The sequence below is a fragment of the Micropterus salmoides genome, unplaced genomic scaffold, assembly GCF_014851395.1.
Source record: "Micropterus salmoides isolate LMB-PRFRI ecotype aquatic unplaced genomic scaffold, ASM1485139v1 Ms_hic_scaffold_5, whole genome shotgun sequence".
NCBI lineage: Eukaryota > Metazoa > Chordata > Actinopteri > Centrarchiformes > Centrarchidae > Micropterus > Micropterus salmoides.
This window is the reverse complement of record NW_024044237.1, coordinates 15,820,039-15,843,397: the sequence shown is the minus strand read 5'-3', so window position 1 is coordinate 15,843,397 and position 23,359 is coordinate 15,820,039. Positions and strand designations below refer to the sequence as shown.

Genomic DNA, 23,359 nt, shown 5'->3' with positions numbered 1-23,359 from the left:
CACATGATGCTGTCCTTGGGATGCTCACACAAACAACTTCTGCGGGCAGAAGAGGAATGTAGAAAAGAGCTGTTTCCTTTTCTGCGGTTTTGGTTCCCTTATTCCAGAAGTGGTACACTGTTACATTTTGATGATTAGACAGAGACAGAATCAAGGTTGTCAACATAATGTCTTCTCTCCTGTTGTTTGGTCTCAATCCGTGAAGTGATAGGGATAGAAGGTTTTAGTTTAACCATTCAAACTCTTAACTTCTCCCTTGGGTGTAGGAGCTGTAGTACTGTAGTGCAGTACTTTTTGAATTGAGCACACACTGGAAAATGATTTTGGTCCAGTAGAAGACATTCAAGACTTTAAACACTAACTTCAACGCTAACTTCAATATTAACTTTAATTATCAGCATGTGAGCAAAACACAAAATGGTTTCCGATATATTATCTTCATCTTCATTTCTAAAAACGTATACCCATTAGGTCCTGATAACACTTAAAAATAGAAAGTCTGGTTTACTCAAGGGCCATGAACTGTTGTGTGCTTCTTAGACTGCTGAGTAAACATTTGGGTCTGCTGGATGTTTAGTAACCCAGCACCGAACTTCCTCTTTGATCACTCCCATAGACACGTTCAACTAACTGTTTATTGCAATATTTCAAAAACACAAAGCTGTAGATTTTTTTTTTACTATTGTTGGTATTTGTAGGATTGAAAGAAGGTTGACTTTCATATTTGCAGAGTCAGTCTTAATGGATTTAGTCATTCCTGTATAGCATCACAAATGTTGAGTTTAGCTCTACATTAAATCCAAATCCAAATGGATTTATGGGATAGCTTCACATATTTGTTTAACTCAACTCATTACTACTACATGAGAGCACCAACTCTGTTGTACATGTGCACCCTGGTACACCCACAAAAGTAGACAGCAATAAAAGAGAAAGTTACATACAACAGCAATTTTAAGATGCTTTTCTCAGATTTTGTCGGTCATGACATTTGAAATTCCTGAAAACAACAGTCATAGCCACATAAAGAGTTTTCTCACTGATTCAGAAAAGATGCCTCACCCATGATTTCTTGGATTTTGCTTACCTTGCTACACTAATTAATTTTTTTAACACTCCAAAAACCAGAACAAAAACAGAAAAAGAGCAACTTACTTTCACTGGAACGTGAGGACTTCAATTCAAAGGTGAAATTCAATGGGAACAAAATTTAAAAAATGGAAAATTATGTAATTTGTGGAACGCACACTTTTTTTAAGTTTGATTTTAAGATTTGAGTTAAAATATATAAAATAAATACATTTTGTTAATACACAAAATCATTTTGAAAGGACCCAAATCTTGAGATTGAGAATGTGTATGATCACAGCAATTCATCATTCTTACAGAAAAAACACACAGCACCATCAAAATGTGGACAATGTGGAAGACTGAGAGCTGTGTTCAAGGTGGAAATTTCTATTATATTATTATTATTATAATATTTTGATGTGTTTATCCAGTAGGTGGCATTGTGTCCACGAATCAGCTTCCATTAAACTTTAGTTTAAGTACTGAGACTTAATAAAGCATGCTGGGAGATTAAATTTGCCATCAAAACAAAAAGAAAGAAAAACAGGAAAAGTAAATTAATTAATCAGAGAATAGTGGGGCACTGTAAAATGCGAGCAGCAAATTTGGTTTAAAAAAAAAAGTGTTACTTATTAAGTCAACTAAGACTAAGACTATATTAAATAGCCCAATATCACAAATCACAATTAGCCTTGAGGAGCTTTGCAATCTGCACAGCATACAACACCCCCTGTTGTTAGACTCTGGATTCGAACTCCCCCCAAAAAACCTTTTAACAGGGACAAAATGGAAGAAACCGCAGGAAGAGCAGGAAGGGATCTCTCTCCCAGGATAGACAGATATTGAAGAATCATTTTGGTATTTTAAACCTGGGCCCTATTTTTACATATGTCTGGTGTTGAAATGACTAGATCCAAAATATTTTGGAATCTTTGCAGTAGATGCCTTCAGCCGACAGCCACAAAACGGGTGCAGTGGCTGAAATGCGCAATGTTCCTTTTTGGCAATTGTACGCGTCAAAATTACATCCACAAAAAAAGCTTATTTTTGCCACAGACAGGCTCAGACTGTTATACCAGGTGTCTGGTAACCGGTGACACTTTGTTTTTAAGCAGAAACACAAGTCTTGCTCAAGGACAATTCTTGCTCTGAAATCTTGTGAGAGGCAAGTTGTTTGGCAACTACAGTAAAACATTTGGTTAAGGTTATGGATTATTATTATTGCTAGATATGTTGTTCATCCACGACCACTAAATAAAGGCTCCTTACTTCCTGTAGTGGTACTGAATGTTGGCATTGGATTTTAAATTGTTCTCTGCAAAATCTTCCAAGTGTGTTATTAGGACAGGATAAGATGGAAGAAGGAAGGCTCACTCAGTGACTTCAACTGTTCGATAGATGCCCACTTTTATATATAATCCTTTCCATCCTTTTGGAAAATAAAGACGAGGATTAATATTATAGTGAAGATAATCTTATATACAGTCTGGGCCATAAAAATGAAGTACTGTTATGTTTTTAATATTAAAACATTACTTTAGGCACACATCACTAAGGCTTTAATTATAGCCAACTGAGAGTATGTTACCACTTTTTTTTTTAAAGTAAAATGATCTGTAGAAATTTTGTGCTAGGAATAATTAAACAATATTTTTTGATATTCTATTTTGGAAATAAAACATTTACTGTACCAGAGATGTGACAATTCCAATGCTGAACAGTTCTGGCCCAGCTTCTTCTACAATTTTAAATGTGGATGTCGTCAACACTTTTGCAAGGAACTGATACAGCCAATTAAGTCTGTAAAAAAAAAAAACATTACAGTCATAGGCAGTGTACCATGTTTTATCCCTGCGTATGAAAACACTGCTCATAAAACAAAGGATGTAACGCATCTGCAGGGGAAAAATTTATATTTTGGGCTGTCATACTGAATGCTGCTGACTGCAGCTCAGAGGAACAGCAAGAAAAGGGCGAGATTATCTCATACAAACATGATTGAATTTAGTGATGTTGAAATGAAAGACAAACACAATGTTATCACGATCATTTCCATTACATTACATCTAAACCCATTTTAATGTAATATTTCAAACAAAATGTCTGTGAGTCACTAATTCAGTATAAAAAGACCAACAGACAACCATGTCACCTGATGACATCATGTTATATTCAAGCCTTAATTCTATGATTTCCGAGACTTTGTTGTTCCAAAATCATTATCATTATGAATTCTCTCTTGAACCAGTGAAACTCATGAGATAAAAATTACAATATGAAACACATGTGGTGCTTCGTCTGCAGACTGTGGCTGCAGCTGAAGTGCTCCTAACCCTCTCAAATTTTGAGGTGGTTTGAACTGGTTAAGGGTAGGAACAAATGCATTTTCCAACCTCATAACTACCTTAAATTAAACTGTGATTGTCATGGAAACTCTGGCAGAAATACCTTTGTGGATTTTACTTTTCTGTAGCTTAAAGGTTCAGTGTGTGTGTTTTAGTGGCATCTAGTGGTGAGGGTTGTAAATTACAAACAATGGCTCAGTCACCGCTGAGACTTGAAACTACAGCGGCCAACACGCACTGTCGGCTCTTGTGCTGAATAATACCTGCGTCCTCCATTTGTCCAAATTTAATTTCTCTTCTTACTTCTAAAACACCAGACAACTACTACTACTACTTCTTCTTTTTCTTCTTCTGCTTGTTTTTCGTAACTATTGAACATAGTGATGCCATGTACTCTGTAGAGCATTTTGTCAGTTTGGGCTACTGTAGAAACATGTTTCTCTGTTTCTCTGTGTGCTGCCTGCCACTACTGTTAGAGTCACCTCTTGTGTGATCATTGAACCAGCCGGTATTTCTATCTGACAGCTGTAGGCTACATCCCTGAGTTGCTCTCCTCATCCTGCCTGATGATGAGGGAAACATCACGTTTATCAAGGTCAACCAGGAGCAGGTAGCTAAGAGTGCAGTAAGAAAGGGCCCCTCGGCCCCAGCATGTAGAAAGCCTGACATAGTATTGAGCATCATAATTGCATTTCAAAGTAACATCTTCTCCTGTGAGTATGATGCTTTCTGCAGACACATAACCTGAAAAGGAAGAAACTCCTGTTGGTCACAAGGAATATTTGGTCATATATAGGGGAGAGCGGGATAAGTTGTCTCGTGTGTAAGTTGTCACACTGCTCATAACTCCAACACTAGAGGCTCTGTGTCAAAAACCATTTTGTGTGACTTCTTTTTCTATGTTCAACTTCCTGTTCACATGTGGTCAAGGTCACTCTATTCTGCGGTGAGCACAATTTTATCATTTTTTTGCTTCAAAAGTAAAACATTTGCACTTTACATTTTATGTATTCCAACCTTATTAGGTATGAATGTTCAAAATGATAACTTTGCACAAAGTAGAGGAGACAATAACGCGTCTTTTAATACTTCAACTGAAGTGCTATGTTAAGCTAACCTTGAGAAATAGCCTACATTAGCACACATGTCAGTTTGGGGCAAGTTGTCTCAATGACTTTGGGGCAAGTCATCACATGTGCCCCAGTACAAATAAACACATAGAACATGCTCAAAAAACTATGTGAAATTGTGTAATTACCTCTGACACTAGTATTAAATGATACTGTAAATAGAATCTTACACACTGTAGTTTACAGCAGCAGCCATATGCCTTGACAAGACTGAATTCATGACAGAGTATATACGGTCTTATACCGTAGGCATGTAGTATGTTAGTAGATACAAACACACACACACACACTACATGATCCAGTTATTAATTTAGTTAGGCAACAAGGTTAATAGACAAATAAGCTTGTAATTGCAAGGAGGAATGTGTTTTTGAAGGAAGGAAGAAAATTATAAACAGAAGACAGAGAATGACAGTACACCGCCTGACATAATGTTAAAAGCAGTCAGGCAGGTGAAGTTGAATAACTAATCAATCAGAAGTACAGCTAAGGATTTTGATGTAAGCCGCTGACATCTCTTTTGGCTTCATGTGGAGCCATTTTCATACAATATTCCAAAGAAGACGTGGTTTAAGTGTGTGAAATGCAACAAATGGGCCCGCGATGCTTGCACCTCAGGCCTGGCAATTTATGTGTGCCAGAACTGTGACTCATGTCTGATTAGTCAGATACATATGTACGTCATACAAAAATGCACATTGTTGCATTAGTGTGTTTAAACACCACATCTGTTTTGTTAAGAAGTTACACATTTAAGCAAGTTATCTGCAGCATTACATTCAATTACCATAGATCTATTTGCACTCCAGAGAACGTTTGATTTCAAAGTTCAAAGAAAGAGGTTGTGCCACTTAATGTGTGCTCTGACAACATTTTTGTTTTGAATTAAATTATTTATTTTCCAAATTCTCTAGGCTTGATTGTTGATTGATTTCACTTTTAGTTCTGGTTGCAATTTGAAATTGAAATCAATATTCACAATTAAGTGTTCTAACTGTTTGATAATCCAGTGTGACAATTTACCCTATGCAGTGTGACAACTTACCTGCCGATGGGGCAAATTGTCACAAGCGCACACTCTCTATTCAACAGTCTACAGCTCCATAATGAGATAAGATATGAAGATGTAATGAATACAAAACTTCTGCCCTAGACTTCATTCTTTCATTTGGTTTGACATTTGTACCATTGTGATGTACGGTGCTCAGTAAATATTAGATGGTGTGAAAAGTGTGACAACATACCCCGCTATCCCCTATTAAATAAAAACTCATCATTGAATAAGTGCATATAATTCTCATGGCTGTTTTACCGAGGAGTAGACAAAAGAGGAGAGGGAGGCATCTTCTGCCTAAAAAGATAATTTTACTCTCTTGTCTCAGTCGGATTTAGATCACCTGCTGAAAGACACTAAACCAAATCACGTTGTGGTTTCAGCTTTGAAATCTTTCCAAATCACATCACGCTGTCCTTGGGATGCTCACACAAACAACTTCTGCTGACAGAAGAGGAATGTAGAAAGGGAAATTTTCTTTTCTGTGGTTTTGGTTTCTTATTCCAGAAGTGGTTTCATTTTGATGATTAGACAGACATTATCAAGGTTGTCAACATAATTTCTTCTCTCCTGTTGTTTGGTCTCAATCCATGAAGTGATAGGAGGTAGTTACATTTATTAGATTTTGCTGAAAATTGCAGAATAATGTTACAAAAGTACCAACTCTTTTTTAGATGTGTGCCGTCAATTCACAAAAAATATACACCTGCAAATGAGAGACCTCCATAGAGCAGCAACAATTTTAAATCATGCAAAGTGACACATTTCTGCTGCTATCAGCCATGAAATATGCTGTGAACACAAAGTCAGAGCCTCATTCAGAGCATTTATCTCACTGATTCAGAAAAAATGTCTTCACATCTGATTTCTTTCTTTTTGCTTACTTTGTTGCACAAATTCATATAAATAATGCATACATGTTTTACTTTTTATTTTATTCTTACTGGGAATAGTTTTTCAGTAAACAATTTAGATGTTACCTTTCAACTTTATTCAAAAACATAGTCAGGTAAAGTCCCTTGAGGCAAACTGTGATTTGTCATATTGTGCTATATAAATAAAATTGACTTGACCCCAGTATGAATTGACATTTCTCCCACACTGTCCTCCATTTCTATCTCAGCTTGCCCAGCCAAACTGTTAACCAACCAAACCTATTCTCTACTTTGAATTAGAAGTCCAGTAATAATGTATTAAATCCAGTAGGTGGCATTGTGTCCACAAGTCTGAACCATCCGCAAGCTTTTAAGGTCTGTGACATCAGTTTTTCCATGAAAAACAGACTGGGAGAAAATAAAAGCCAATCAATTAATCTGCAGGGTGTATGAAACTTTTTTTCAATGCTGTAATCTGATTAACTAGGGACATAGGTCATTTTCTACTAAACAATAGACAAGCGTTCTAAAGGTGAATAGAGTCAACACATGACAAGTTCAGCAAGCAGTTGCCTATAGAAATCTGCAAACTCCTTTGTTCTCGCAACGTTGACCATCACTCAGGCATCGGGACGCTTTCATAAATGTTCTCAGCAGCTGAGGTGTTGAGATGTTGAAGTGTCTTCCTCGGCAGAAATCCTCTCTCTGGTTTGAAGAAATACAAACGTTAAAATGATATCTGATGATACAGAATATAAAGTGTTCAATAGACGCCCGATTTAAATGTGTAAAGTAAATCTGAATGGCACATGAGTCACAAACTATAATTCGTTCCACACTTACGCATAAATAAGACGAGGATTATGATGATGGTGAGGAAGAAAATAGCTACTATCCTGCCAATGTTCCCCACTTCCAGGAAGGCTTTGAATTCTTCCTGCAATGAAAATTAACCTTCTCATGAGGGACTTGGTCGTTTATAAGTGGCACATAGTTTATGTGCCATAAATATTCAGTATATTGGAAACTGTTTTCTTACTTTCAGCCTTAAAGGGTAATCTCGGTATTTAAAACCATTTAAACCTTTCACATATTTTGGGGTTGAAATGACTAGTAGGTACCAAAAGTTTTGGAATACGAGTAGCTGCACGCTCAGACTGTTATACTGGGTGTCTGACAACATCATGGAAAGGATGAGTGACTCCCGGTGACAACCCTTTGTTTTAAACAAGAAACTGAAGTCTCACTCAAGGAAAAATCTCGCTCTGAAATCTTGTGAGAGGCGACCTGTTGCAGGAAACCCCATCTTGAAGGACATCTCAATTCCTAAAAATTCACCTCGAGGTGCGAGGATCGAGGAGGCTAGCTGGAGGAGCTATAAGCGAGGATACCTGTATCCAACGAAGGTTAAAATCAAGGTCAACTGGACTTGGTTGAAGATACTGGAAGACGTTTCGTCCTTCATCCAAAGGACTTCTTCAGTTCTGACTGACTGGCAGGGAAACAGCTATTTAACCTCAGTGGGGTCGTTGGCCCGGGTCATCGATACCGCTGGTTCGTTAGTGTTCCTTGTTGCTGTGACGACAGTGGTTACAGTCGTTAAGACTACCTGTGGCCAAGACTGAACAACCATCGTTGGTATCTTCACCTGAGGCCAATAGGTTACGTTCGTTGAGTTTCCTGGGAAGTGATGAAAGGACCGCATTGTAAGTGGGGGATAAGTGGTGGCGTAGACCCCCTCCTCTGTTCAATGACGGCTTCTCAACCCTGGTGTAGATGCTTCCTTGACACCTCTTTCAAACCATCCATCTTCTCTGTCTAAAATGTGCACCTGGTGGTCCTCAAACGAGACCTTCCTCTGTCCTTCAAATGTAAGTAGACTGCAGAGTCTTGACCTGAGGAGTTGGCCCTTCTGTGTTGAGCCATGCGTTTGTGGTTGTTAGTGGTTGTTTAGTCTCCCCAATATACAGGTCTGTGCATTCCTCACTGCATTGAACCGCATACACTAGATTGATTTTCTTGTGTTTGGGTGTGCGGTCTTTGGGGTGTACCTGCATCTGTCTTATTGTGTTCTTGGGTTTAAAAAACACAGGGATGTTATGTTTGTTGAAAATCCTCCTGAGTTTCTCTGATACTCCAGACACGTATGGAATCACAATGTTGTTGCGTTTGACCTTCTTTTCCTCCTCCCCTGTAGTTTTGTTCTTCTTGGATCTTGTGGCTGTCTTCACAAAGGTCCATTTAGGGTATCCACAGGCTGTAAGTGCCCCCTTCAGGTGGTTCTGTTCCTTCTCTCTGGCTTGGGCGCTTGTTGGTATGTTTTCCGCTCTGTGGTGCAGTGTTCTCATGACCCCTAGCGAAGAGTAGGTATTGGTCTGTGTGTGTGGGTTTTCTGTAAACACCAATCTGCAGGCTCCTGTCCTCTTCAATGTGTACAGCGCAGTCCAGGAAGGCCAAACTGTTGTTGTGAACATCTTTTCGTGTGAACCTGATGTTACTGTCCACAGAGTTGATGTGTTCTGTGAAGGCTTGCACTTCCTGGCTTTTAATTTTTTATTAATTTTAATTTTATGTCGTCCACATATCTGTACCAGTGGCTCGGTGCTATTCCTCTGAAGGAGTTGAGGGCTTTATTCTCCACTCCATGTAGATGTTTGCCACAATCGGGGATACCGGTGAGCCCATGGCACAGCCATGCTACTGTCTGTAGAATCCACCGTTCTACTGGAAGTAGGTGGTGTTTAGACAGAGGTCGAGTAATTTGCAGATTTGGTCAGGGCTGAGTCTAGTTCTGTTGTCCAGGGTGTTGTAGCCGTTTCCTAACGGTTTCTACTGCCTCTATGGTGGGGATGCAGGTGAACAAAGAAGTCACGTCATAGGATAACATGGTTTCATCTGGATCCAGTTTTAGTCCTCGAACTTTGTTTACAAAGTCAATAAAGTTTTGGACGTGGTGAGGCGTGTTTCCCACCAATGGAGCTAAGATGGTGGAAATGTGTTTGGCAATGTTGTAGGTGACCGAGTTAATGCTGCTGATAATCGGCCTGAGTGGGGCTCCTTTGTGTATCTTGGGTAGTCCATAAATGCAAGGAATGGCTTCTCCAGGATACAAACGGTAATATTGTTCACGGGTGATGGTGTTGTCCTTCTGTAACTGTTGTAGACATTCTATGGCCTTTTTCTTGTATCCACTGGTTGGGTCTCGTCTCAGTGTCTCATATGTGTTTGTGTCCATTAGTAGTGTGTTGACTTTGTTCTGGTAGTCAGCTGTATTAAGTACTATCGTTAACAACGATACCTGTATCCTTTGCGAAAGTTTTTTCAGCCGCTTTGATGTTAAAAAGAGGCGTGACATGCAGCTGGACCAACCCATGACCGGAGCAGGACTCTACAGTGTTCCTGCTGTATTCACAAGTTGTATTAATTATTTAAAATGATCAACTGCGCGATAAAACTTTCTGCCCTTTACTAACCGCATTCCTTAATGTCATTTCACTTTGATATCACTGATGTTGTTGCCTCCAAAGAGGCTGTGCACATTTACGCAGGAGCCACAGCAACATAAATTAATATTCCGTTAATGTAGGAGCCGATCTGCACATGACACCAATTCAGTTGCTATAGGCTAATCTTGACAAAGTGCAATCAGCTGCTGAAGTCAAATTATTAGGCTGGATTATGAACCAGAGCATTCAGCAATGATGTTTCAAGTTATTATAGTGCCCATGTAGTCTGCACTCATTACAACAGTATAATCCTGTGGTGACAGTTTTAATTGGGGCTATATGAGATAAATGTTAGTAATTTTGTAAAGGGACTGATGATGAAACTCTCACCTCATCAGGCTGAGGGCTGAAATGATCTCCTGTGTACAGACAAAAGGCGCACCCAAAATAACTTTTTGTATTGTATTTCTGTTTAGTGAATGATGGTAGGCTACTGTAATCTGTAGTAGACAGTATTGGACAGAGGCTCGAGATGTTTCTACATGTTATAATACATGTTATAATATTGACAGACATGTTTCTTGATTGTTAAGATGTGATCTGTAGCTTTAGTGCCAAAAGCCTGTCAGCTCTTCTGATAGAGATCACAGCTCTAACAGTGGACAGATGATGCAGCTTTGCAACATGTCTGACGACGCATTAAAATGGCTTCGAGGAAAGGACATCTCACTTCGTTAAATGCCTGTTTCCTTGACTCCTCACTCCTTGCCTCCCCTCCTCAACTCCTTGAGCTCGCAACTCTGGTGGGAGGGACTAAGACGCGCCACGAGGAGTCAAGGATCGAGGAGTCCAGGAGACATAAATTTGGGAAATGAGAAAGGCCCAAGGGAGAGGAGTTTGTTGTGTAGCCTGTACATAGAGGAGCTGCTAGCAAGACTTAATTTCCTTATGTTACTCCATCACAACAAACTCCTCTCTCCAAATCTGACTCACGTTTCCCCCATCGTTTTACTGTAACAACTCGCCTCTCACAATTGGTTTTTGGTGGGTGTCCCACATGTGCAAAATCACATAAAGTTGAATTATGTTTTTCAATAAAAGTAAAATGGTAAAGTCGCACACTATGACATGTTTTTTATTCTTCAGACAAAATGTTCCTGAAGAAGCCCAGATGTGCCGCAACTACGGCTGGGCACTCACTTCATCCACAAATTACTTGAGGTAATTGGATTAATTGTTATATTAATTGAGCAATTACAAAATAATATAATAATATTTATTCGCTAAATTAGTTTAGATCAATTGACTAATCGAAAAACTAATCTGTAGAAAAGGCTCCAAAGTTATGTTAGTGTTAGTATTATTTAGTACAGTTGACCATAATGGGCTTTGTGGTTCACGTTTATTTCCGTTTATTTAGCATTGTAACCGGGTAGCCAAAGCGCGTGCTGATTTGTATATTATCTGACCTCACACAATTAGTATACAGTATGATGGAGATAGTCGGTCAGCTGTATTGTAGTTGTGAGCTGCTCTTTTCTTCAGAGTGTGCGTAAATGAGAAGAGTAAGTACATCTGTGATATTGAATTTAGTTGTCAAACCAGTTGTTATTTCTGCTGTTTGATGTGGATAAGAGTTATGAGTTTAAGGGACGCGGTGCTAATTAACGTTAGATCCGCATTCGTACATTCACTTTCGAGCTTCGGCTCATCTGATTCGGTACGTCTGATTAAAAATATGTAATATCGTGTTTAGACATGTTTATACTTTACTGCTTGTTGTTAGGATTGTTCAGCACTGGGTGGTTGAGTAGAATAAGAAGTAAGTGGTGTTAAATATTGTTATTTGGAGCGCTGTAGATGCTTCTGAATCAAGGCCTTGCTAGCTCGAACGGAACATAGCAGCCGGTACGGGGTTGTCACAATAAAAGCAGCCAGCCGTTTAGTCAGTTGGAGGCTATAAAGCGTATCAAAGGTGACAGGAAGTGCTGTCTGTTAAGCGGGAACTTAACGCATAGTAGAAAATCTGAGAATTCCATATAATAAGGGTGTGAATCCTTTCTTTATGCTTATATTATTAGAGTTTAAGAGATATATCGTCATATCCTGACTATTGTTTTTGTTATGTTTGGTAATGTATAGTAGTGCTTAAGGAGGAATGACTGTACGCATATGTTTCCTTTATTCATTTGTATTTGTTTCTCTCTTTATAGAAACCACACTTAGCATTACACCCATCCTCCAACTCGTTCACACAAGAAAGAGGAATAAAGAAACAGAATAAGAATTATCTCTCCGCTCATCATTTCATACTCATACATTTGGCCTAAGTGGTGTTCTGGCTAACACACCTGAATGAACTTGTTGAAAACCCAGAACTAGTACATAAACTGAGTGTCTACCCATTATCTTCATTATATAATCTTAATAATCAATTATAATAATAATAGTCTTTATTTGTAGAGCACTTTTCAAAAACAAGTTACAAAGTGTTTTAACAAGTGTAAAGACAATGATACCCAAAAAACAATAATACCCAAAAAAACAATAATACAAAAACAATACAAGATAAAGAAAAGAAAAGACTAAAATACACATTTAAGATAAATATAAAATTAGTAAAATAGAATAAAATAAAAGGGATAAAATAAAGTCAAATAAGATCAGGAAAGGCTCTCCTATAAATTATCATTTGGTGCAACCCCAGCCAAAATGAATGAATTCTCCAACTGAGTCTAATTGCAAGCCAACACCTTAGATTAGATTTGCAATTTCCTTCAGTTCTTCAAATAAAAAAAAAAAAAAGCATTACTTTAGACACAAAACACTGTAGTTTTTCATTTTAGCCCTCTGGGATTCATCTTGTACAGTAAAAAGTATAATTATACATTTTGTTCTGTATCACTGTATTATATTTCCTCATTTTTGAAATAAACAGTACCATACCTTAATTGTTGCATTTCCATTTGTGGCAAACGTTGGGTCACCAACTTCTGCATTTTTTGTTGTGAAAGTTGTCAATATTTTTGTAAGAAGTTGAAACTGTCACGACAACGTATAAAACTTTATGCATAAAGTTAAATGCCATACAGTATGCTTTATCATTGACTACAAAACATTGCCAATAAAACAGCTGCTCCAAGACATTTAGATTTAAAATTTTGATCAAAATCACCACTTTATGACCTTATTTATTCATTTACAGGAGATTGCTCACCTTGTGTCCCACCAGTAGTAAGTGTCCAAGCATCGGTAACATGTTGTTCCACGGGAGCTGGAATAAACAAAATACCTTAAGATGGAGTAAGTTCATGATCCCCCCTGGATGATTTTCATGAGCATTACCTTCCTCCATGACAAGGTATGTGTTGACCTTATAGTCATTGAACCACCCAGGGATCTCAACCCTGCAGCCGTACACACCAGCACCACTCCACTGAGCGTTCAGGATGGTCAAGGACATGTCTCCGTCTGTCCCCCTGCCCAGCAGCTGGTACCTGGGGGACTGCCTGAATTGTACAGCCCCATCCTCGGAGGAGAGGATGGTGTTGGAGCATTTGGACATGGGCACCGTCTCTTGTCCCCAACAGAAACTCAAGACACTCTGAGATTGGGTGTCATACTTGCAGGGCAAAGTGACATTGTGCCCAATGACTTTCAAGGTGCTGGAAGACACTGTGGAAGACATCAACGACTTTGGTCAAACTGGACGATAAGATGCAAATTGCAATTGTAATTCTGAAATGCGAAGCCCACAAATGCAACCACCCTTCTCCCCGCCATCATGCACATACACACACACTCCGCAACTCTTATATCCACAAGCACTCTACAAATAGAAGAAAACAAATAAGCACAGAATATCGACTTACCTTGGGTCAGGATTGAGAGGAAAAAATAACAAAGACCACGCATGTGTGTAGGCTATTGTATAACTGTCCTGAAATGAGGATAAGATGAATTTCTCCCCCCACACACACTGCAGGACAGTATCATTCACTGAATGTTTAACTTCCCTTTTTTGAAAATCAGGAAGGAAATCAATACTAGTCTTGTCTATGTTTGGACTTGAATCCTCATAATATGCTTACTGTTAAAATGAGCTGTCTTATCTGCTGTTGTAAACCACAAATGAGTTCATCATTGTCCATATAAATATCAGCTCTCACCAGCTCAAGAAGATAAGCAAAAATATTTGACTATGTGAAATATAAATGTAACATACAACACACAATACTGCATTTATTCTGTGTAGGGAGGTAAAAGGGGCCAGAAGATGACACAACATGACTGAGTAATTGTCATATACTGATAAAAGCAGTTTTTGTCACTTGAGAAACCTTCTTTTGTCTTATAGCTTGTGTGGTCCCTAAAAATGAGCTAAATCAATGATGTCACTCTTGGGTTTTGCACATGTTTGATTGAAATCCCCAATTTCCCTCAGGAATCATTAAAGTTTCCTCTTATATTCAGCAGTAATAGTGGTAACTGGAGTAGCAGTAATGATAGTGGTGGAAGTACACTGAAGATTGCTGTGGTCAATTGGATGTGATTGATTGTTTTCAAGACATTTCTCTCTGCTGGCCCTGGAGGAGACAGTGTTTTATATACAGTAGAATCACCTGCATGTCCCTTTGATGATTTTTATATAAATTTTATTTATCTATTTAATGTTGTATGTTGTCTGAATGATTGCACAGCCCTTGAGAAACGCTATTTCATTCTGCCCTGTACAAGTAACTACATGGACAGAATGACTTTTTATGAATGACTTATTTTTATTTATGTGTGTTGGTCTCTGTTTTGCTCATTAGTTCGAGCACACTCACAAGCACCCGTTTGCAAAGGTAGTGGTTGCAATCTGAAATCTCACCACTAGAGGCCACTGAAAACTACACATGGCCCCTTGAACCTCATCTTACCAAACCTGTCTGACTTTCAACCACATGCTCCACTCTCTAAATAATGTCCTTTTAACATATGAATCTGTATTTTTTTCAAATGTTAAGCTAGAAGAAAAACTTGCTAAAATTGTTCCTGTAGTCATATTTATTTCTGTCATTTGTTTATTTGTAAAGTGTGTATTAATATTTGGCAACACTTTTTTAATGTAAGGTAAGGTAAAATCCACCACTGACAGGTTCCAGTGAGTGTCTGTGGGTGCCTGTGTGTATTTGCATGTGCATTATGTATGAGTCTATGTTCCATGTTCATTGTTCTGTGACCATTACTAATGAAAAGGAAAAGTCAGAGTGTGTATGTGAGGACAGCAGCCTAAGAAAAATATTTTGTCTTTGCCAGTCTTATCTGCCCTCTGCTCACCTCTGACAGGCCTGTCTCCACCTCCACTTAACACTGTCAGCCACCACTGAGCTGCTATAGTGCGCCATAAATCACTGTCTTCCCACAATGATGTCCTGAGTTTTTGTCATTTCTCTTACACACACTCTCACATTGCCCCAACTAACGACAAACTGAAACTGAAACCGTTCAATTGACTTGAATATAGTAAGAAAATATTACTTAAAGCTGGCTCATGTTTAATTTGGGGTTTCTTTGTATCACTTATTGAAATCAAACAGTGTAAATGAATGAAAAAACTTTCCTGAAGTCATAGAAGTTTCTCTCTATGGTAGCATTTGTTTTAAAATATGAAAATAAATACCAATGTGCCTGTACTACAGCAGGGATTATAAGACAACTCCCATAAAACCTCCATAAAACATGCTCAAACTTGCTGGAGGAGCTTTGTTTAGCTTGATTTCCTGTTTGGGTTGAAATTGAAGCCATTACATATCTGCTGGAGAGATAAAGGTTTAAAAATGGCATTTAGAGTAGAAAAAATTGTCTGGTTCAAAGCCAAAGTGGCAGCACTGACAAATTAGTGGCTGAGTGACTTTTGCCAATGTTTGATTAAGCAAGGAGCCAACAGGAAAGGAGAAGTGAGACAACAGAGGTCATTCTGTCATATTTAGAAGTCTCTGCCTGGTCAGCTCCACTTCTGGAGGAACTGAAACAGAGAAGCTGATCTTGAGTTTTTCCTCCACAAAATGTAAAATAAGTCAAGAATAATAGGTATGCTAATACAGTACATACATCACAGATTCATTCTTTTTCAGTCTGAGGTTTCCCAAAATGATCCATCACTGCAGGCGGGAGAAAGCATTGATTAGCAATATTGCTGATGCCAGAGGATCCATGATGAGCTGTCAGACAGCTCCTTGGTCCTTCGGATAACCTCTAGTACTATGTGTTTTCCTGATTAGACACAAACCTGCTTATGAAAAAATGGGACAACAGCATTCTGGAAGATGCTTCTGTCAATACTCTCTATAAAGCACATTTAACACATTTACCGCTCCACTTATCAAGAGAATTTATACAAACCTTAAAAGAGAAATGGTGGTTTGATGTAATTCTTTCAGTGAATATTACTAATGGAAAAAATATTTTGACACAAAACATGGAAAGAGATAGTGGTGACATTGTGAGGTGCTACAAAACTCCTTGTGTGAAATGTATTTAATCATTTTAATCAATCGTGCTGTGGGGTTGGTGACGGCCTTGCCTGATCTGGGGTTCTTGCCTGCCTGTTGCTGGGGTAAGTGTGGCACAGTCGTGGCGTCCCACTCTCACTAACAACTACATTCTTTAACAGGCTTATGCGCACACACATGTACACACACACATACAGACACATTCACCCACACGCACACAGACACACACAGTCTCACACATAGACACAAACAATTTTAGGTTGTTGGTAGAATTATTCCTGATGCTTTTCTTTCAGTTACTTATTTAAATTAATTATTATTCCAGCTCTCGTGGCTGTGCTGTGTTGCTTGTTTAGTGTGTGTGACTGTTTCTTGTTTTCATTTTTCTCTTAGTTGTCTTACTATGTCAGCTGTTTATTGCTGCTGTTCGGCTGGTTGTCTTTTACTATTATTATTATTTTTATTGTTTGTTTTTGTTTGTGTTTGTTTGTTGTTGTTTTTCTCCTCCCCAAGCCCCCCACTCTGTTCTATTGTAGGTTTCGTTGCTTTCTGCAATTGGTGTTTCCCTCTGCTACTCCCTGTTGTCCCCACCTTCCATCCCCCTTCTCTTACAGGTCTTGTCCTTTCTCTGTGCTGCCTGTTTGTGCCCCCCCCCCCTCCCCGTGTCTGCCCCCCTGTCCAGCCCGCTGACAAATCAATACATAATTAAATAAATAATAAAACAGACAAAGGAGTATATTAATACTCTCTTGTTTAAGTAAAATCTGTCTGGCACAATATGGTATCCAGGTCATCATACTCTATACCAGGCTGTTGGGCAGGACAGGTTAAAAAAATAAATAAATAAATAAATCATTTATATTCAACATCTGATGCCCTGATGACATCATGGTCGCAGTGTTGAACAAATATTTTGGTTTGACAGGTTTCATCTGCCCTCTGTTCACCTCCGATGACAGCTTTTTTTTTTTTTACCTCTGCTTGTCAGCACTATCAGTTAGATAAGATAGACCACCACCGAGAACCACTGAGTAAATATTTTCGTAATAAATATTGCAGTCATCTTTGTGTTATTGCGCTGTGGCCCTTCGACATTTCACGTCTCAGCCATCTTAAGGTGTATTTATAGTTGTGTGTTAAGGGGTTTCAGCTTAACTTTGGAGCATACACACAAAGCATACATATTTTTACATTTTAATGACCATCTCACAGCCAAAGTAATTGTGACGGGAGCAAAGGAGGAAGTCAGGTGACATAGTCAGTGTGACACAGTCTGCATGTGGAGCAGGTTAGGGTGGATGGGTCAGATAATAAAACATTGAACAAGGGATACCCCTGTTCATTTCCTGTTTCCAGCCGGCGGTCAACATTTGTTTTAATAATGACCATGATCATTCTCTATAGCCTTAACCATGTGTTTGTTATCATAACCATGACAATTAAGCTCCCCTAATCTTAACAAAGGGTGCGTTCATATCACCTAATAGTTCCCTGCAAAGTGGACTGCACAGGGTTTTCAGCAATGTCAAGTTAAATTCCAAACTGTCATATATAGTTACATATTATTATTGGTATGACTCTTTAAGTGGTTACCTGAAAACAACAATGTTTGTAATTATTTATAAATCAAATAATCCAATATCTCTATGGAAACAAGCTGTTCTTGGATTTTGTGGTGTAGCCTGGCCAGAGTGGCTAGGAAGGTGGTAGGTAGGCAGACTCCAACATCATATGTTTGCAGAAGCGATTATTTTATTGACCATGGTAGTACATGGATAATTCAATCCAAAATAACAAAAGAAAAATAACACATCAAACTTATAGCAACACTAACACGAGGCACGTGTTCACAGCAGCACACCTTCACCTCCTTTTTCTCCCCCCTGTTTATATAGGGTGGTCAATTCACACCCAACTGCTTAAGCCCATCCCATTCTGATGCAGGTTGATCTACTCCACAACATCTATATCTAGAAATCTCTTAATATTTGGAACTTCGTTATCAGTTCACTCTGCTCCCACTGCCTAGAAAAACAGGTCAGGGTTATTCACACATTTATTCATAATAATCAAAAAACAACCAAAAGAAACATTCCTATAAAGAAAGAAAACCCTCTACTTGGTTTGGCCCGGTGATGTCATCCATGACCACCCTATTCCTATAAAACAGGAAATGCTTAGGCCGGCCCCTCCCCAAACAATTATCCTGCATGGTGGAACTGAACAAAGGAACAAACAATTAAGGTATTAACACAGGAAAACAATTAAACCATGTTTAAACTTGCAACCTAATAAAATTGAGCTGAAACTAACTTATGACTATGTGTTTACTCTAACTTATCATATGCTTTGCACTCGCCTGTAACATTATACAAACACAAACAACCCGGAATAGTAAATTGTGCACTTTTACACAAGCTATGGCAAATTACCAAAAAACATAAACATATATGTATAAACTAGAAAGTCATGGCCTGTATGGGACAAGTGGTGAGCAAACCCACTTCGTCACAGATTTATACTTGGTTTGACTAGCATAGCCATGTAACTGCAATATTACAACGAACATCAGTGCCAATGTTAGCTGCACTTACAAACGTAAGTAACCTAACGAACAGCGGAGGGACCTGGTGTTAAATGTATGCACCATTCATAATTATCAAGGACAACATAACATGAATATTACAAAACAATAATCTGTGAATAATCTGCATATAATTTAACAATCTGTAATCTACGTATAATCTAGTCTGTAAATAATTTGCACAACATTCATCTCTTTTGGACACATTTCTAAATTAAAACCAAATCACATTTATTCCCAAGTTACATACATTTCAATAGAAAAAGTTTTGCAATGGTATCAGTTTTTGTTTCAATATTTTATTTCAGTAGTTTACAATTTCCACATCTGCAGCAACAGGTGTCCGGGGTGTGTTACCAGAGTTACACACAGAGGGAGTGATGTCTGTGTTGGTGATGTTGCAGGATTTTCCGAATGGAGGCATTCTGTCGAGGGAAGTTCCCTTAACCGACATCCTCCTGGGAGTAGGGAGTACTGTTTATGTACACTGCGGAACGGAACGCAGCTTAAGTTATTTGGACCCAAACCATCATCTTTCCCTAAACCTAGCCAAGTTGTTTTTGTGCTTAAACCTAGCCAAACTTTAACCATAGCATTGTCATGTGATAAAACTGTTTTATTTTCCAGCTGATTTGATTTGTAACAGTTGTAGAAGGAATAGACAAATGATATTGTTCTGCCAATAGTATCATCAAATCAGAAAACATGTGTCACTATAGAGGGCATGGACAAACAACATATAATATTTGAGGAGCTGTTGACTATAGCTGATGGCCATCTCTTCCAAAATGTAACTACATGTTGGGGCTATGGCTGATACAGAGACAACAAGAACTGTGATCTGCAAGGGGCACTTGTGGTTTGTTTCAACAAGTTTCTGATACCAGTGTTGAGAGTGAAGATAATGAAGCAAGAGTCTGACTCATAGTCTTCTCATTTTCATAAACACACATCTCTCGAAGCAATCTTCCCTGCAAACCTTCTGCTCACGGCAATTCCAACTCTATAATAGTGAATGAGACAACATAAATCAACAGAATAATCACATATCCAGAGATGAGACGAGACAAACATTTCCACTGTTTTTTATCACAATGGGAATTAACACAATACAATTAAAAGCAGGATACGTTCAACATATCTGTCTAGTTTTGCAGGTTTGCCTAGGTGCTGCCAATGGGTAAAATGTAAATGCTCCGTACTTGTATAGTGCATTTCTAGTCTTTTCGACCACTCAAAGCGCTTTTACACTACATCTGCATTCACCAGTCAAACACATTCATACACTGAGCGTAAGTGCTCAAACGGAAACTAACATTCACACACATTCATAAAATTGGCGGAACAGCGGCCAGGGGCAAATCGGGGTTCAGTATCTTGCCCAAGGACACTTCGACACGCAACCAGGGGGGCCAGGGATTGAACCGCCGACCTTCCGATTAACGGCCAACCCGCTTTATCTCCTGAGCCGCCCCAAAATCCAAAGTTAAAGTATAACTCAAACCCTAACCTAGCCCAAGTGGGACTCTTGTTAACCTGCTGCATTACATACAAAATCCAGCTTTAAACCCTTCAAAATCTCTCTATGAATCCACGAAATCACCAGAAAATACAGGATTTTGCACGGATTCAGTTTACCTGTGAAGAATAATGAAAAGAGTAAGCATGTGAAAATATTATAACATTCTTGGTTTTGTCACTTTTTTCAACCATGAATGAGAGATTTCATGCCAATTTTTTATGGACTTTTTGTGGGAGAATCGAGTCAGCGTAAATATAGTTTAGATGGAGTACAGAGTAGGTTTTTATGTCTACTCTTTCTCTCTGTCCATTTATTACTTATATCCACTACAAGAACATACTGTAATCTCTCTCTCTTTCTCTCTCTCTCTCTCTCTCTCTGTGTGAGTGCGTGTGTGTGTGCGGAATTCATGCATTGATAGATTAATGGCTGCCGCTCCCGGTGACTGTGGAGCCCCGGCCCTTTCCCCACTTCTTACTTCCCACTCTCATCCCCCTGGGAGTGTGTCTCATTACCCTCCTCCTCTCTCCTATTAATATCCCACTAGGGAGACCAGTGATCATGGGGAGCTGGGAGCGGAAACGCCTCCAAGCACTCCTGGAAGACACAGAACTTGATGAGGGACAGAGAGTAAGGCGAGGGAGGAAGGAATTTCATTTTTGAATGTGTGAAAGAAGATTTGAAAGTGAGTAAGGAAAGGAAATCAGGATGGAAGTGAAAGGAAGAGGAAATGAAGTAAGAGAAGTTGGTGCAGGACAGGATGTGTAGATCTATCCCAAATAGAAATACACCTCACACTCTGCAGTACACTTGCCTGTAGGATTTTCAGGGAAAGAAAGAGTATTCACAGTGTCTTATTTAAAGGATGTAGATTTAATCAATGAACCTTTGCTCTGAACATTCCCAGTGTTTGTTTAGTTTCTTTTTTTCCTCCACCCCCAGCGTGTTGGGACGCTGCCATGAATCGTCACTGTTAGTCATTGCAGCATCGTTGTGGGAGATGCAGTTGCAAACATGTTTTTTCCCACAAACAGTCGTTTTCTAGATCATTGACTTACCACTTTACCATGTTCACAGTCATCTGTGCTGTGTACTTGGTAGTTGATTATGGCCTAAAAATGGGCATGAGAAAGGTAGGATGCTGAGACTGTGCCTCCATGCCCACACAGCGTGATGAAGAGAGGTACTCCAGGATATTGGCTACTTAACCAACAGCATTCACATGAGTTCAGTCTTCTTCGGCACAATCGAAGGGGAAAAATGTGCAGACATAAACATGCCCTTAAAGGAAAGATGATTAGGAGTGTACAGAAAAGAAGAAGTTCTCCTGACCCGAGGCTGATACAGATCCAACTCTGTCCCTCCACTGGGAAACAAAGTCCTCTTTTCATTTCTCACATGGCCCGGCCACCCGTGCAACTAACGCAGGACAGAAAGATTCTGAGAAAACAGTACGAGGACGTGAGCAGGGACCAGTAAGGGAAAGATTATCCTGTGCACAAAGTCCCGTAGTGGCAGTGATCTAAAATGTTTGGACCTTATAGTTTTTTACAATTTTGTTATTGCAGAGCCTACCACTTTAAAGGACGTCGCTTCGTGCTTCAGACACAGGTGCACCGATTTGAGTAAACTATAGGCTCAAAACAGGGATACAGACTTACACAATCAGAGGCAAACAAATTTAGCAAGAGCAAGTCCTCTTGTTAGCAAAACCCCCGCGGCTTTTATCAGACAGTTTTTTCCTGTCGGGTTGTCCGAGCAGACAGAGCATGACACAGCCACAATACTGTGAATCAACCCAAGGCCACGAGTCCTCAGCGCTAAACACAGCAAGAGTCAAGGTTCATGAGAAAATTTGTGTTCTCTCTGTGTGTTCACACATGTATCCTTGCTGTTGTCATGCATGTGGTGCACATTTTAAAGTGATCAAGCACAACAACGTGAAAATATAAGCATCTAAATCAGATGCCCAGTCATAAATGAAAAATATATTTTTATCATGCAGGTGCACCATAGTACAACTCACACAAACAACAACAAAGCTTACACACTTCAAATCACAGCAGGTGTTTGTAAAATCATAGAAAATCTGCAGCAGCACGCACTGAATATGAGTGTAACCTGTTAAAATGCTGACGCTTTCATGATGCCTTGCAATATGATGCGAGACTCTCAAGGGACTGCTATAACCTGCAAGGCGAGGTTATTTGAGACATAGATTGTCACATATGTTAGTTAGCTACTTTTCAGTGCCCTTGCTAGCATGTCTACTTGTACTGAAGGTAATTAGTGAAGAAGTGTACAACACAGCTGCTCTATTTAGTTTTAAAAAAGCAGTACCTCATCACGCTGATTCAACTACAATCAATGCAGAAAAATCTCAATGGTAACAACAATGATCATGAGAGAAAGACTTGTATTGAGCCAATCTCCCTCTTGTCAATCAGATTTTGAAATCCATATTTAAGGATCCCCTCAATATAATTTACTTTCCAGCTTGAGTTATATTGTTGTATAATCACAGAATTTCCACTCAAAATTAATAATGTCTATGTGTCAAGATTTTCACCAATTATCCCTTGAAACATCATTTTGAATGATCAATTCCACCAGAAATTCTGAATATGTAAATGCTCCGTACTTGTATAGCGCCTTTCTAGTCTTTTCGACCACTCAAAGCGCTTTTACACTACATCTGCATTCACCAGTCACACACATTCACACACTGAGCCTAAGTGCTCAAACGGAAACTAACATTCACACTCATTCATACACTGGCGGAATAGCCGCCAGGGGCAAGGAAACTTCGACACGCAACCAGGGGAGCCAGGGATT

At 39.0% G+C, this 23,359-nt stretch overlaps 1 protein-coding gene across 4 annotated transcripts; it reads right to left on the bottom strand.

The window, feature by feature from the left end:
• Positions 1-6,602: 6,602 nt before the first annotated feature.
• On the bottom strand, positions 6,603-14,538 carry LOC119889423 (T-cell immunoglobulin and mucin domain-containing protein 4-like). Of its 4 annotated transcripts, XM_038700358.1 has the most exons (5): positions 13,794-14,538; positions 13,267-13,596; positions 13,139-13,195; positions 7,319-7,412; positions 6,603-7,180 (listed from the first exon to the last, which is right to left on the bottom strand). In XM_038700358.1, exons 1-5 carry the CDS (start codon positions 13,834-13,836, stop codon positions 7,126-7,128), a joined length of 579 nt encoding a protein of 192 aa, XP_038556286.1. In that variant the 5' UTR covers positions 13,837-14,538; the 3' UTR covers positions 6,603-7,125. The 4 variants fall into 4 exon arrangements, with proteins under 4 accessions (XP_038556286.1, XP_038556284.1, XP_038556287.1 ...); XM_038700356.1 differs by having other exon boundaries at positions 13,139-13,596; XM_038700359.1 differs by lacking the exon at positions 7,319-7,412.
• Between the last annotated feature and the right edge of the window lie 8,821 nt (positions 14,539-23,359).

Bases quoted from the DNA above. Each gene is read 5' to 3' on its own strand.
- LOC119889423 (XM_038700356.1), bottom strand. From the start codon at position 13,836: ATGCGTGGTCTTTGTTATTTTTTCCTCTCAATCCTGACCCAAG. The intron at 13,597-13,793 runs GTAAGTCGATAT...TGTCTTCCACAG, and splicing joins CCTCTCAATCCTGACCCAAG to TGTCTTCCAGCACCTTGAAA. The intron at 7,413-13,138 runs GTGAGCAATCTC...TTTTCATTGCAG, and splicing joins TACTACTGGTGGGACACAAG to GAAGAATTCAAAGCCTTCCT.